This window comes from Phaethon lepturus, unplaced genomic scaffold (assembly GCF_000687285.1).
Source record: "Phaethon lepturus isolate BGI_N335 unplaced genomic scaffold, ASM68728v1 scaffold37529, whole genome shotgun sequence".
In the NCBI taxonomy this organism is placed as follows: domain Eukaryota; kingdom Metazoa; phylum Chordata; class Aves; order Phaethontiformes; family Phaethontidae; genus Phaethon; species Phaethon lepturus.
In genome coordinates, this window is record NW_010566248.1 from 746 (window position 1) to 15,041 (window position 14,296).

At 36.1% G+C, this 14,296-nt stretch overlaps 1 protein-coding gene across 1 annotated transcript; it reads left to right on the top strand.

The window, feature by feature from the left end:
* The first annotated feature begins 860 nt into the window (after positions 1–860).
* On the top strand, positions 861–9,423 carry RNF141 (ring finger protein 141). Its single transcript, XM_010295427.1, has 5 exons — positions 861–1,063; positions 2,608–2,716; positions 3,718–3,899; positions 7,298–7,405; positions 9,094–9,423. Exons 1-5 carry the CDS (start codon positions 879–881, stop codon positions 9,242–9,244), a joined length of 735 nt encoding a protein of 244 aa, XP_010293729.1. The 5' UTR covers positions 861–878; the 3' UTR covers positions 9,245–9,423.
* Positions 9,424–14,296: the final 4,873 nt, after the last annotated feature.

The window sequence follows — 14,296 nt, forward strand, 5'->3', positions numbered from 1 at the left end:
TGTAGAAATCTTAAAAGGGTGTGAAACTACTGGTTTGTATTACAAGTGGCAAACTCTCTACAGACAGAATTAATTTGTATGCCTCTGCTATTTCGAGACAAGGAGCAAAGAGAAATTTGGGGGCAATGTCAAATGAGAGGGATCAACGGGAGGAAATGGATAAGGACTGAGAATCAGAAGGCATAGGTTAGATCCTTATGCAGACTTTGGGGGGAAAAGATAGGAGTGTAAGGGAAAGGTGATATAAGTTGCAGTTGGAGGGGTTTGAGCAAGTCAGTTCTGTATTTTATCCTAAATTTGAGTGTTTCGTGCAGATGGGGAGATTTCTAAATTGGTTTATACTGACGTGGATTCTCTGGCTTACCAGTTTAAGAATGCTGTGAGAGCTCTTTTGATCTGCCAATGTCAATCTCACCTAAGAAAGCTATTTCCTAATGTAATGTCTGTGTGTAGACATACATTGATACACTTATTTGTAGGCATTTTGATTTTCGCATGCACAACTATTTAGGAAAACCAAAGATTGTCATAAATCACCATTGTCATCTCAAGATTTTCTTTGCCATTCCATTGGATGTATTTATATGTGTGTGTTGGAGTTGCTGAAAAATCTGTGTGAAAAGTTATCTCTATCTAATATAAGTATTGCTGTAAGCAAAATAATACATTTTTCGTAAGTTGTTAATGCCACCTTCCAGTCTCTTCTAAGTGTTCTGCTTTGTTTCTGATGTGACTGTTCGAGTTGTGTTACTGTAGAATGATCAGACTGGTTAGTGGGTAGCTAAACTCTTACACTAAAGGAAAATGAGGGAGTAGCCATTCATGAAACACATAAATGTAACTCTCTGAAATATTTTTAGCAGAGACTCTGCAAGTGAATGAGAACTTCTTTCTACGGAACTGAGGTGAAGAACTTCACCATGGGTCAACAAATTTCAAACCACACACAAACTGTAATTAACAAGTTGCCAGAAAAAGTAGCAAAGCATGCCACTCTGGTTCAAGAAAGTGGTTTCCTAACGTATGAAGAGTTTCTGGGAAGAGTAGCTGAACTTAATGATGTGTAAGCTTTGCTTCGTTTCCTTCTTTTTTTCACGTTTTACAGACACCTTGTATGCAGTATATTCTCCTGTGCTGGCTAAGCCAGAACTGGCCATCTAGTTTTGAAATGTTTCCTTCAGTTCTTAAAGTTTCTATGATGGTTGTAATTACACTTCAAAACCAAAGCTGTTTCTCCTCCTTACATTGACTTTTCTCCAATACTCTTCCAGCAAGTGTTGCTTCTCTTTTAGAAGTTCACAAGAGGTAGACGTTTAGCAGATCTTCTTGTTAGTGCTACCTGTCTCCCTGAGTCTTCCCTCTTCCACCAGCCACCTAAAGAGGCAATGCTTTTTCCTCTCTGCCCGTCACTTTTGGTAGGAAGTAGCAAGACGAGCCCTATAAAGACCGTATAGCTATGCTAGGAAGGTAGTACCTGAGACAGAATTGTTTGTGACCATTTCTCCCAGCTCTGTGGACAGGCAGTGCTGTTCCTCATCAAAGATGAGATGTGCCTTACTATCTGAAACCAGTGACCAAGATAATCCCAAAGAAAAGGCTGCATAATTAAGACTTTTTCATAGCCTGCCTTTTGTTTACTGATACATTGGTGGTAAAAAGAAATTAACAAAAAAGCAGAGTTGTCATTCTTACCCAATATTTATGGTATAAAATGATATGAACTGGAAACATACACACTGGAAAGGGGCTTTGTGGTGTGTGGTTTTTGGTAGTGTTTGATGTTTAAGGTGAATTTGTATTCAGTTTAGAAAGTGTCTTGTACAGTGTCATACTTTTATGAATGACCTTCAAGAACAGGTAGCTCTCTCCTGGGTAGAGACATAAATTGATTTTGAAGAACATTACTTTATGTTTTGCCTGAGAATCTAAGCATATCTCAATGTAATTAACTCCAAAATACATACCAGTTACTCAAGTTTGGGATTTTTTATTTCTTCACAGTGTTTACTTCAGCCTGAATGTAACATAGCTTGTTCTGATTTTTATGGCGTAGGCCTTTGTTTCTGTGTTGCATTAAAGAAAAAACAAACCAAAACAAAACACCAAAAATCTCAGGGTCACCTGAAGCTTTCGCTTGACTGCTTCATTATTAATATATACTAACAAAAATACACCTCATCTGCATGTAGCCATTCATGAAACGCACAAATGTAACTCTCTGAAATACGCATTTTTTTTTACATACATGGTAAGGAAATAACCATTTTAGATTGGACCTCAAGATTGTATGATTACTGTAATAAACAGTGAAAGTATATATAAATTAAAATGTTTATAAAGGAGCCCTGCTTGCTGGTGCTAGATCAAAAGACTGGCACATCATTTTCTGAAATTCCCGGTGCAATTTAAGTGAAATGGACTGCGTGTTTTATATTGACATGCTAAGAAGGTTGTCACTCTTCAATTTCATGCCTCTGGGCAGTATTGATGAAATCTCTTTAAGGACCAGGAGCACATAGGTGACCAATAAATAATACCACAGTGGCTGAGGTTGCTGATCGTTGCATGTCTAGCACATGATGTAAAACTGATGTTTCTTTATTTCAGTACTGCAAAATTAGCTTCTGGACAGGATAAACATCTGTTATTTGAAGTGCAGCCTGGTTCTGATTCTTCTGCTTTCTGGAAGGTGGCCGTTCGGATAATATGTACTAAAGTAAGATTGTTGAAAATTTTAATTTGGTGGGGGTTTTGTCTACAGATATTTGAGGACTGTCACTTTTACTGGTAAAATCCAACACCTGCTACATGTATTTTGAGTATATATTTTGATACAGGTGATGTATTCAAGGATACTATTTGAGATAAATCAAGTCTAAATTCCAAGTTTCTGCAAAAAGCAAATTAACAAAAACATTTTCATAACTAAGTTTAAAGAAATTTTATCTTCCAGTGGAGTTCTTATAGCCCATTAGTTACGGATTCAGATGATTTGTGAGGTCAAGTCATGGTAATCAAATAATACAACAAACTGGGAACTATATAGTTTGATAGTAGTAGAAGTGAGTCAGCAATTCCAAGCATTATTAGTTAAACTAGTGTAACTGTATATATTCTGATTCCTTAGAAAACCAATCTAAAAGTTAAATGCTTAACTTAGTTTGAAGACTATGACAAAACGTACTACGTTTGCTCTTTCCGAGGAGACTATTCCCCTCTGTATCCTATCAAGTAACAGCCTTAAATGATCCTGAATCCACTGAGCAATCTTAACATGCAGTTTCAAGCAAACCAACTCTCAAACTTTGTTTGAAACTAGCAGTTTGTAATTTTACGTTTGCTCTTAGTTTTCATTAAGGCAGCCATCCCTGTAGGCTATTTTAAGTTCAAATATGAAATGACTGATTATTCCGTTCTTTGTTCTAAGTTTAGCCCAATTTTTGAGGCATTAGGTCCCTACTCACAACTTAATCCATTTGAGGAGTGATGGTAATTGTCTTGCCCTAAAAATGTAGTCTTAACTGTGGTATTCCTCATGATGAAACAGCTGTGTTTGCAGGTCATAAGTCTTATTGAAGCAGACTGCAATTTGCTAACATAGTGATGGACACTTGGGAAGGTGGCTACTGCCATGAGAATTGCAGAGCATTGAAAGAATTTAGAGCAGTGTCAAGTAAAAATCTGATATGTAATTGTAAACAATTCTTATGTCTTAAGATAAATAAAACAAGTGGCATCGTGGAAGCTTCCAGAATCTTGAACTTGTATCAGTTCATTCAACTCTATAAAGATATCACCAGTCAAGCAGCAGGAGTTCTTGCACAGAGTGGTACTTCTGAAGAAGCTGCTGAGAGTTTGACGTCTGTGTCATCTTGCCAGGCCAGCTTGTGGATGGGAAGGTATTTTGATACACTCTAGTTTCTGACCACAGTTACAACATAAATATTTTGGACATTATGTGTAAAACCTGAACTACAAACACCTAATGATCAAAACTGCATACCGTTGGCAGATGCAGACTTTGTGTCATCACAAACGTGAAGAGCACAGCTCCTCTTGTACCACTAGAGCTTTGGTGTACTTGGGTGAAATTCTGTTGGTGCCACCATATCTTAACTTCAGAACAGTCGTTTTAAAGATCAGTTCTGATACAAACATGGTATATGTTGAATCTTCTGAATAAGGAAACAGGAGGAAATGGAATCAGCTGCAGCTACAAATCCAGGGGTTTTGACAGTGTTTGTTTAAACGGATTTTGTTATTGTTCCACTTAAACTTTCTCTTCCTCTTTTACATTTTGGCATGTGAAAGTTCCCAGCTGTTGCCACTAGAAACTCATCAATTATAGTAATAATTTAACTTGTAAGACTGGAAGAATGTGAACTGTCTCACACATGTTGACATCCTGCTTTGTTAACTAGAGGAAAAGCAAAAGACTGAGGTCAACACCTGCAATAACTTCAGTACAAACTGAATGTAACAGCAAGAAGCTTGTCACCCTTTCCCTGTGTGGAAAGGTTGCTACCAGTAATTCCTTGCTTTTAACTTTCTGAATTAGTTCAGAGTTCTCACTCAGTGAGGTAGAGATAGGTTTTACAAGAAAAAGTAGTAAATGGTGTAGTTCTCTACATCAACCAGTGAAGAAGTGGTAGCCTGGTATTTTAACAAAACAAGTTGCTGAGCTAGTTAACTGTCTTTAGAATGTGGCACTCCAGCTGTTAGAATGAGAAGGGTTGGCTATGTTGTTGCTCTACAGATATAGCCCGCTGGTTTTTCTAAGTCAGTAGATTGCAGACTGTGTTCTTTTCATTTAATTTCCCGCTTCTCTTGTTTAGAACAAATAATCTTAAATTATTGGCTGTACTGAGTTATTAAAATGCTAGAATTAGGTAGCTAATTGTGGACATTTTTGGGAAAGCATATTTTCTGCTCTTTCTCAAAGATACATGGTTATACTAGAACACATGTATATCTGGAAATGGCCTTTTTACTTCAAACAAACCAAACAAAAAACCCCAGGTGCTTACGCAAAACAACTTCATATATTGCTAAAGTCAGTAAGTAGATGCAAGGTTTCCTAGGTGAATTTCTTTTTCAATTTTAGACTTTGAGATGGGGGAGATGAGCATCCTTCATGCTTGTAAACTTCATCTCTTGAGCTAGTATTAGTGACAAATAACAACAACAACAACAACAGCAAGTACACTTTTCTAATATGCTGGTAATATGCTGGAATTTAGTGAGCTTGTATCTTATCCATGTTTTTCAAGGAAAACACAGGTTGAAGCACCTTCAAGTATTTTACACCAAGGAAATCTGTTTTTCTGTGATATCCTCCCATTTGCCTAAATTCTTCTCACCTTCTGGCATTTTTCAGCTCTCCAAGAGCTAGTCGTCACTGTCCAAAAATAGCAAATATTATCTGTTTCATTCTTCTTCTTATCTTAACTTCTTCCACTGGAATAATACCCCATTTCTCTAGAACATCCACTTCCTATTCAGAGCATTCCAAAATATCCATAAGTGTTTTATGCTTTCTGATAATGAAAAGACAAGCATTTCCTTAGTTTGTCACTCTTGTATTTTATCGTTTCTTCAGAAACTTAGTTCTGTGGCTAATCTTAGGTTCCAGAAACTTTATAAATAGGGCATCCGTTTTAACTATAATTGCTCGTATATACACCAGTAAATCTCAAAAATTGAAGTGTTATCAAAGGTTACTACTCAGAGTTGCATGAGGGTGGGAAATTAAAGGGAGCAAGTCTAAAGAACAGTGAGCTAATCAAAAGATAGGGATTTGGAAACTGTTCTCACTGTATGCGAATCACCATCTGTAATTCTACAAAAAGATCTCCTAGCATTCTCAAGTAATTTGTCAAAAAGAAAATTGAAAACGAAACCCCAAGAACCTACTGAAGAATAAAACAAAAGCATGTTAATTGCTGTCCATTATCTGGCTAATCTGTACAGTTAAAAAATTTCTCTGTATTTGACAAGCTCCCAAGATACCTAAGCAAAAGCAGCCTCGCCAGTAGTCATTAAGGTAGACTGTCTCTCCCAAAATACCATTCTTTCTAGAATGCTACCTCTGTGTCTCAAGTCACAGAAGAGATTCCCAAATCATGATTTTTGGAAAGCGTAAAAATTTCAGAACATTTACTTGGCTGTCTTGGAAGTGAGCATGACTATGAAATTAGGGAACTTTACACGTCTATTTAGGTCAGTGAAAGCTGAGGATTCTCTGCACCTTTTCACGCTTGAGAAGATACCACTGTTGGGTACTTTAGATATGTATCTATTGTGTGGGTAAAAAAATTTTCAGCTCTCCAAGAGCTAGTCGTCACTGTCCAAAAATAGCAAATATTATCTGTTTCATTCTTCTTCTTCTCTTAACTTCTTCCACTGGAATAATATCCCATTTCTCTAGAACATCCACTTCTTATTCAGAGCATTCCAAAATATCCATAAGTGTTTTATGCTTTCTGATAATGAAGAGACAAGCATTTCCTTAGTTTGTCACTCTTGTATTTTATCGTTTCTTCAGAAACTTAGTTCTGTGGCTAATCTATCGGCTAAGACCGATAAAATGAAAATGTGTGTCCCAGGGAGTGATCTAATTTTTAAACTCCACCCAACACCGCCACCACCACCTAGAAGCTTAACTGGAAAAGCTGTAATGATCAACTTGAGAGTCCTCATTTGAAGGAACAATCATGAAGGAACTCGTGTATTGCAAGCTAAAACTAGCCTTTTCAATCTCATGAGCAGTTTAACTCTTGGCATTTTGATGGCATGTGAAATTAGTGAACATGTGTTCTACTAGTGATCCTCTCAACATGCATGTTTTTCTGACAAAGTTCGTTATGAAATAGTTCAGCCTGACACTCTGTGAAAGGAAGGCAGATTCTTCTTCTGCCTTTAATGTAGACAGTGGTTCTGTTCTTTTGCCCAGTTATGTGATGTGTAACAGTTACAGTCCTAGTTGATATGAAGAAGGATTTGCATAACCCTTTGCAAAACCAAAAGCACCACATGACACGCAAAAAAAAAAAAGCGTAATCTAACTTAGTTCTTTTATTGCTGTTTGTTGGTAGCTCGAGGCTACGACTGCTGACATAGGCTGGGATGATGTAACTAGTCCATTCACAAAATTACATGTTCCTTGCAGATAAGCAGAAGTGTTCTTTTCTGTCCATCACTAATTATTATGAAAAATGTAGTAACTAGTGTAGTTATTAGGGCATAAATATAAATCTTACTAGTTATCTGGTAGAAAATACTGTTTTCTCTTCTGCAGGGTTAAACAGTTGACAGATGAAGAGGAATGTTGCATCTGCATGGATGGGCGTTCTGATTTAATCTTGCCATGTGCTCACAGTTTCTGCCAGAAATGCATTGATAAATGGTAATACATACTAAAGGATATTCATTATTTTATAGTATATACTGGTTAACTGACATGTTTCAGTTTGGTCTGACATTCCTTAGTTCCCATGTAATTTAATGGCTGAAGATACTTGCGAGCTCTTGTACATATGATATATAACAAGCTTGAGTAAAATTAGACTGCAGCAGAAGGAAAGAAGGATTTCATAATTTGTAAACATCTTACGAAGAATTTAATTTTGGAAAACGAGATCTGAAAGTGCTTTTCAGCATTTGTTTTGTAATTTACCTCTTTTTATTCTTGTAAAATTACTGCATTCTTGCTCAAAAACTAGAGAAGACAGGGTATATGCTGATGCTGGCATGTTATGCTATTAAAAGCTTCTTTTTAAGGAAAAAAATCAATGGTTTGTAAGATGATGCAAATATGAAGGCAAGTTGGATTGTCTTACCACTTATTTGGGAAATAACTGTCAGAGGGATTTTTTTCCATATATTATGCTTTCACTTTAAATAAATAGCATACAATTTACTAATTTAAAAATATCAGACTTTTCCAGGAAAAGATTTCTTCTCAATAGCAACGCCTTCAAATTTATGTATAACATGTATCTTACAATGTATGTTCAGCTTCAGAGTAAACTGAACAGCTTTTCAGCTTCTGCATCTGTCTTATACACCAGTTGTTGGAAAACTGAGGGAGAGAAATTGGTTTGTGGTGGAGCATAGCTCTTTGACCACACAGAAGACCTACAAGGATCAGGCAGGTGTTTGGACAGTCTAGCATTAGGTGATACAGATAATCTCAATTAAAGGCTTTTTTTTTACTAGTTAATGGAAATTACTTTTACATTTAAGTCACAAAAATTGTGCATAAGAATTTTTTTTGTGGCTTTTTCAAAGGCTTGTCAAGGAAGTTACTCTTATAACACCATACTTCCACAAGAGTAAAAAGCTCTGGATGTCAGAGTATAACTTGTCATTTCTCTCTTCTGGGAAGATATTTTAACATCTATCAGCAATACAGGGTTTAGTTTAGTGACTGTGGTGGAGAACGGATTCTTTTCTACTTTGGCTAATGAATCAGCTGAACTCTTAACTAAATTCCAGTTACACCATTCTTTTTTTGGTATACAATTTTTAAGGTTCATCTCTTCTTAATGTAGGCATATGACAGAGGCTCCCAGCTCAGAAGCATAGCTGCTTGGGACCCCTGAGTTAGTCGGTGGAGGGGGATGGGATCCTGAGGGACCAATTCTAAGCTTCAGTGGGCTGAATGACCCAGGAAAAGGGTTCCTTTTTCTCTTTATATAGGAGGCTTATGGGGACTGGTTTCTGAAGTACCTCAGCTGAATATCTAAAGATAGGAAGAATTAATTTAGACTGTAGATTTCCATTTAAACTTTCTGGACAAGTAGCTAGATGCGTTCTCTTTAACATGAGCAAACTTGCTTATGAAGAACATGACTCCAAATTTATCACTCAAAGAATGGAGCTACATTCAGAATTGTTGGCCATTCTCCCTCACAAAGAAAAAGTTTTTAAACAAACAAAAAAATATGTAAGTGTTCTAATCCAGTTAACCTGATCATTCTTGAAGTTCTCGCTGGGTTGCTGGGCTTTTTTTGTTTGGGGGCTATTTTGGCTTTTTTTTTGCCAGGAAGAGACCATCAGTGAAAAATACTCATTTCTCTGGCTTCCTAACAGGAGTGATCGTCACAGAAGCTGTCCTGTCTGCCGTCGGCAAGTGACTGGGGCAAGTGATTCTTGGGTGGTCTCAGATGCTCCTACAGAAGATGATATCGCTACTTATATACTTAACATGGTAGACGAGGTGGGCCAGCCTCACAGACCCTGACACTGGCCAGCAAGCTGATAATAGCAGAAGTACCTGAAGCTTTCATTTTCACAAACGTCTGTTTTTACCTCTTGTTGCCATTCCTCCACAGTCTGTCTTCTCTTCTTGACTGCTATGAATCTACGCTGCTCTTTTAAAACACAGGGTGTATGAGCCAGTGTATGAGTGTGCAGTCTTAATTATTAATCTGTGCTTTCAGTAAACTCTTCGATCATTAACAAAGTTTATTTTGACAACAACTTTTGATATTAATTAACAGTTTGACTACTAGGTGAAGCAATTTATAACAGCACAACTACAACTGCTGACTGCTGTTTGAACATCACAGTGTACTGCTACAGAAGATGAACCATGTCAGATGGCTTGACCTCACAGTTCTTATCCTTAAAAGCAGTCCCTTCTAGTTTCATGACAAATGTGAAAAAGATGAGTTAGCAGCGGTGATTATTAATTTGAAATTTTACTGCTGGAACTTGAAGACGTCCCACTGTCTGTTCTTCAGTAGCTAATTATTGCTGCTTTTAGGGTTTATAGATACTGATTTCAATCTGATCTGTTAGGAGTTTTAGTATTTATTAATTTAAATCCCTGTTGGAGAATCTAGGCAGCTCTGTAAATGCATTTGTGCACTTCCCTTTATTCTTGTAACAAGATTATATCTTAGAATATTTTTTAAAATACTGTATTTACCATAGTCTTATTAGTGTGGAAACATTAAACAGTTTCATACACAATCCTAAAACAAGTAAATCAGTTTCTTTACAGTTTCTTGATCAAGAACAGCCAAAATTATTTTTCAGCATTAGGCATATCTGAAGAGAATGACTTTATTTGAATTAGCAGTTAAGGTGTAATTTAGTCTGCTGTGGTTTTATCTGCTTGAGTTTTTGAAGTGATGAAATCAGAGTTATAAGGTATACTAAGACTTACAAGGTGATAATTAAGTAAGGGTGCTGTGCTTTATATCTACAAGTGCAATATGCTTTTATGTAGCAAAAAGAATCTTCTACATTAATAATAATGTTGCTTGCAGTGAGATGTCCTTGTGACAACTTGGGAGAAGGGATATCACAACTGGAATGCAACAATATTTCTGTGTCTAGCAGAGCAAAATCTTTAAAGAGCTGAGTTTAGACAGTCTAAAATAAATGGTTAGTATGCAGGAAACCCATCTTAAGCCTCTTTTGCGTAGTGTTATGGAAATCAACTGCTATCATAGAGAATTAAGTAATGATTTTTTAAAATATATATTAACAAATACTATTTTAACTTGAAGCTATTGAGTGAGGAAACACTCAATTGTAGCATTTGAGGGAATATGAGCATAAATCTTGGTTACTGTAAGACTGCATTTTTAATTACCATACTTGTTAAAATTCGATGATGCCATCAGACAAGTGCATAGTATATGGCATGTGCATACCATACGGCACCCATTTGAGTTTGGCTTATGGCACAGTTAATGTCTAATTTATCATAGACGTTAAAACAGATAAGTAACGTACTCTTCTTGTGTGTGTATCATCTAAAAGCCACTATGACTTAGTGTGTAAATCTGTATTTAACTATTGAGAAATCCATTTATGAATGTATATAGCTTAGAACTAATTTTTTCCCTTTGTTAATCCTTTGATATCAGTGAGATATTCTTCAGAAAATGTATGAACTGTTTGGTTGCATAAAGGCAGTTATTACTTGGGCTGAAAATTGTTAATGGTCAGGGATTTTCCACTAAAGTATTTGCAAATACTCCTAATCACAGACCAGTCTGGTTTCTTTTTGCTTTTTGAGCTTGCATTAGTCACTGTTCAGAACTTTAAAATAACCTTTGAATTTTTTAAACTTTTTATATCGCTGGAACAGAAAGAGCATCTTAATTAAAGCTTCAGGCTAACTTTATTTTTCAAGTATTTCAAGAATTCTACTTCTGAACTGAGATTTTATACATTGACTTTCTGCTGAGAGCTTACATGAACTTATTAAGATGTAATTTTGTAATGGTGCAAACAGGTTGTTAATTGCAGCGTAATGACACTTGCAATTACAATAGAAACTAATGCAAAAATTATTTAAATAGTGAAAAAGTAAACTTTGTATTCTGTACAGCTTTTTTTAATTAAGTTGCTGTAATTCACACTGCTGTGATGTAGGTACTGTAATGTGTGCCTTGTAAAATATATGTACTGTAAGTTATATGGGATAATAGGTACATTAACACTGAAAAACTAGTAATTTGGTACTCGTTGGTATTACCTGGTCTGACGTGCTACAACGAGCAATTTTGGAAGAGGAATCATATTGGCAAGGACATGTCAACGGGTTCCAGAAGCTAGACCTTGAAAATGTGAATTACTATGAATAGCTGTTGGTGGGGGGCATTAGAACAAACTAAACTTTCTTCTGTTAAGTGAGGATTTCTTACAAGTTTAATGTGAAATTGTAATTTAAACATTATAGGTTGTATTAATAGCTAAGGACATTCCAATATATTAAAATTTGTGTATGAATTGTGCAATAAAGTTACTTTGGAAGAAATGTCGAAGTTCTTTTAAGCTTAAGGAATCTCTCGGCTTTGATACCACAGAAGTCCGAAAACTGAATTTTAATCCCAAATTAAAGTAAGTCAGTCCATTGTACAGGTGGTGTGGTTAAAAGTATGCCATTGTGAGTCAAATGTCTCTTAAACTTGGAAGTGTGATGTTAACAGGGTAGCTTAAAACGCAGCTCTGCAAAAAAGACTCAGTTTGATTCTTCTATTTTTCTTTTGTCAAAACAAATAAATAAATTGGAACATTCTGCAGCGGTGGGAAAAATTAAACAACCAACTCTGCTGCTTAAAAGGACAGTATTGAGGAGCAAGTTTCTTTGGGTAAAGGACTATTTTTTTCAGAGAAGTGTGATTTACTTTTTCCCCAAGTTTCTGATAGCATTTTAAAGCTTAAGAATGCTAAGGTTTGGAGTATTCTTTCTTCTCAGATTTTTCCTGGTTTTTAATAAGAATTGAAGTGTATAATTAATGTAACTGTTTCCTCTGTCTAGTTACTTGGTTTATCTGTTTGGATCTTTCAAGACAAGTGAGAAATGGGAGAGGAGTTCATCAACGAATCAGAAAATTAAAATTGGAAGACTTACCAGTTGACAGACACACCAGGAGGTAGGTGTACTTGAGGAATTAACAAAAGTTTATATTTACTACGTTTCAAGTTTAGACACCATATTAATGTAAAGTGCATGTTTCTTTTTTAGTGGGAAATGGCATATTTAACATACGTATCTTTCCTTTAAAGAGAATTCTGTATATAATAATAAAGATTTCCTAATCCATATTCATTCCAGTTCTGGAAACACTAGGCAACCAGTGAGATCTTTGTGCTATAGGTTTGAACTGAACTGTTAAATTCCACCCCTGTGTAGCTGTACTTGCCAAATGCATTATTTTTAGAAGGAACAGCATAGCTATGGTTCTTTGTGCTTTGTGTCCCTCTGAATCCTGGAACAGTAGCCTCCTCAGGGAGCCTTAAAGATGCTTGATGTAAGTGGGAGCTGTACGTTAACCTGTCTGGCCTTAATTCTTGACACTGCATATATATAATTCTTTAATTTTGTATCCACTAAATACACATGCTCTCTAATGAAAGTAATTATATCCTGACTAATATTACAGTAATGAATTATTTTATTTCTCTGTTGTTAAACCGTTCTTCAATATGACTTACCATAAGGTTTTATCCTCACCTGTTTTACATGGATGAATGGAATTCTGCTTTCTTATAAATGTCTTAAAAATTAGTGATGTCACACCTGAATTTTTTTAGTTGTCATTTCTTCAGATGTTTGGTTCTGAGGCCTAAAATTGATCATATGGCAACGTACTCTAAAGACTGAACATTCTTCTCCTGTTGCTACGTGTAGCCGAAATTAGCTTGAACAGGGCAGTGTTCTTTTCCAGTAACCACAGTGTAACGCCACCAGATAACGTGTTTTGCTGTGGCCTAGCCATGTTCCAATGAATGTTATGTCTGTGAGGGATCTGACAACACGTTCTACTTCTGTATCATCTGAGCTGTCAAGACGTTAATAAGCAGCTGTCTGCTTACCTAACTAACTTATGGCAGAGAGCTTACATGAACTTATTAAGATGTAATTTTGTAATGATGCAAACAGGTTGTTAATTGCAGCGTAATGGCACTTGCAATTATATTAAAAATATTAAACGCTGGCCATGGGTTTTGTGGGTCTGAAATTAAAAAAAAAAAATATCAGTTTTGTGAACATGGATGGAACTTTGCCCAGTGTGAAGCTGGTGGAATGAAGAATATTATCGAACAGGTAAATGAGCATCTTCTTTGAGTCAAAGTGCTATTTAAAAATACAAGGTGTTTTTATGAGTTTAAGCTTAAATTTGTCAGAAACCTGCCCTTCTGGAGTTTGTGTATGGAAGAAGGTAGGGTTTTGATACAACAGTCTATGCTTCCATGTTACTGTGGTTCCAGCCCACTTCAACAGACCTTCCAAAAATACTTGTCATGTGAGACAGTACCTGTTAGTCATGATTATTGATTAATTAATTAGTGGTGTTGGTGTCTCACTACTCTATAAACTATTCTCTCTGCTGCTTAACATTTGTATTTAGTGCTTTGAAAGGTATGGGGGAGAAATACACATTCTTCAGTAACAGAAGAGTCTTGTGCTTCATGAGTGCTGCTTGTGTAGAGAAGTAAAGGGTTTGTGTACAGAAAGAGACACACATTTTAATCTTCATCTAAAAATCTTGATTACATTTCCTACTGGAGAAAGTAATTTGTTAAACATCTTTCCTCAAAAGTCATCTTGACTGTAGCAGAATGTCTATGTTGATACTATTTATTTCAATTTGTCACTTGTTGGTTTCTTAGTTGTGTTCTTTTTGTCAGATACAGCTGTTCTTTGTACTGCTTAAGTTGTTTCAACTGTGAGCCCAGAACTGCTTTCCTGCTCCCAAGTTCAGGTGTTCTGATGCTCAGTTTACTATCAAGATGAGGCTCCAGGATCAGGAAGAGGTGCCGCATGCCT